The 2,028-nt window shown below is 54.3% G+C and overlaps 1 protein-coding gene across 1 annotated transcript in view; it reads right to left on the bottom strand.

Annotated features, from left to right (window-relative positions):
• Positions 1 to 1,663, bottom strand: part of LOC122543390 (Golgi reassembly-stacking protein 2-like) — a 68,248-nt gene extending 66,585 nt beyond the window's left edge. Inside the window, exon 1 of the mRNA XM_043682075.1 lies at positions 1,445 to 1,663. Within this exon, the coding sequence (XP_043538010.1) occupies positions 1,445 to 1,507 (63 nt within the window). The 5' untranslated portion in view covers positions 1,508 to 1,663. The remainder of the gene's footprint in view (positions 1 to 1,444) is intronic.
• Positions 1,664 to 2,028: the final 365 nt, after the last annotated feature.

Below are 2,028 nucleotides of genomic sequence, written 5' to 3' on the forward strand. Positions count from 1 at the left end.
GGGACAATTTCGCACGGCCAATCCACCCTAACCTGTACATCCCTGGGCACTACGGGGACAATTTAGCACGGCCAATCCACCCTAACCCGCACATCTCTGGGCACTACGGGACAATTTAGCACGGCCAATCCACCCTAACCTGCACATCCCTGGGCACTATGGGGACAATTTAGCACGGCCAATCCACCCTAACCTGCACATCCCTGGGCACTATGGGGACAATTTAGCACGGCCAATCCACCCTAACCTGCACATCCCTGGGCACTATGGGACAATTTAGCACGGCCAATCCACCCTAACCTGCACATCCCTGGGCACTATGGGACGATTTAGCACGGCCAATCCACCCTAACCTGCACATCCCTGGGCACTATGGGACAATTTAGCACGGCCAATCCACCCTAACCTGCACATCCCTGGGCACTATGGGACAATTTAGCACGGCCAATCCACCCTAACCTGCACATCCCTGGGCACTATGGGACAATTTAGCACGGCCAATCCACCCTAACCTGCACATCCCTGGGCACTATGGGACAATTTAGCACGGCCAATCCACCCTAACCTGCACATCCCTGGGCACTATGGGACAATTTAGCACGGCCAATCCACCCTAACCTGCACATCCCTGGGCACTATGGGACAATTTAGCACGGCCAATCCACCCTAACCTGCACATCCCTGGGCACTATGGGACAATTTAGCACGGCCAATCCACCCTAACCTGCACATCCCTGGGCACTATGGGACAATTTAGCACGGCCAATCCACCCTAACCTGCACATCCCTGGGCACTATGGGACAATTTAGCACGGCCAATCCACCCTAACCTGCACATCCCTGGGCACTATGGGACAATTTAGCATGGCCAATCCACCCTAACCTGCACATCCCTGGGCACTATGGGACAATTTAGCACGGCCAATCCACCCTAACCTGCACATCCCTGGACACTATGGGACAATTTCCCATGGCCAATCCACCCTAACCTGCACATCTTTCAACTGTGGGACGAAGCCAGAGCATCCGGAGGAAACTCGGGCAGACACTGGGAGAATGTGCAAACTCCACAGTCGCCCGAGGGTGCGTTCCTGTCCCCAGTTCTGTGAGGCAGCAGATGCGAACCACTGAGCCACCAAGAAAGCTCAAAACAAATCCAAGTGCGAGAATAAAAGATAACATTCGGCGGCCCATTCATTCCTTTCAGCAGTACCAGCCCGCCCCCATCATACAAAAAAAATCCCAACCTGCCCACCGTGGAGACCCTCGGCAGGAAAAGTCTCCGTTACTCGTCGTGCAAAGACGGCAAGAACCCCCTTCACACCCGCTTTAAAACAAAGACATACAACCAGATCGGCTGGATCATAGGGGAAGGCCGACTAGGCCTCACACCCCGGCTTCAGGTTCCTCGGCGACCCCCGCCCGATCCAGCCCTCACACCTACCCGAAGAACGTGGAAACCTTCAGTCCTGCCGCCGGGGAGGGCCGCGCTCTGAGAACTTCCCATTAGCGCCTCTTTCAATCCCGACTCTTGGACAAGGAATTAGGGCAAGACCGAGAAACGGTCAACTTTTAATTCGGGAGAAGGATAGCTATGGTAGGAGAGAAGACAAGCGGTCCCACGAGGGGAGGGAAAAAAAATCGATCGACCCCGCCCCTAGCAACAGAAGCTTACAGACAGCCGTTTTCACCAATCGGCTGTCAGCTGCCGGGCGTCCCATCGCTTCATTGGTCCACAGTGAAAAGGCAGGACACGTTAGTAGCTTAGCAACCTGCAATGATTGACGACAGGGTAACCATTGAGTTGTTCTAAATCCCAATGGAAGGCGTCAGGTCGACAAGGCTTGATTGGATCTGGAGTGCTCCAAGGATCAGCGCTCGGACCTTTCACTTAGGTAAAAACAAGGAGTGCAGATGCTGGAAACCAGAGTCTAGATTAGAGTGGTGCTGGAAAAGCACAGCAGGTCAGGCTGCTCCTCGGATGCTGCCTGACTTGCTGTGCTATTTCAGCCCCTTTCCTTTCACTTG

The sequence above is a fragment of the Chiloscyllium plagiosum genome, chromosome 43, assembly GCF_004010195.1.
Source record: "Chiloscyllium plagiosum isolate BGI_BamShark_2017 chromosome 43, ASM401019v2, whole genome shotgun sequence".
NCBI classification, from domain to species: domain Eukaryota; kingdom Metazoa; phylum Chordata; class Chondrichthyes; order Orectolobiformes; family Hemiscylliidae; genus Chiloscyllium; species Chiloscyllium plagiosum.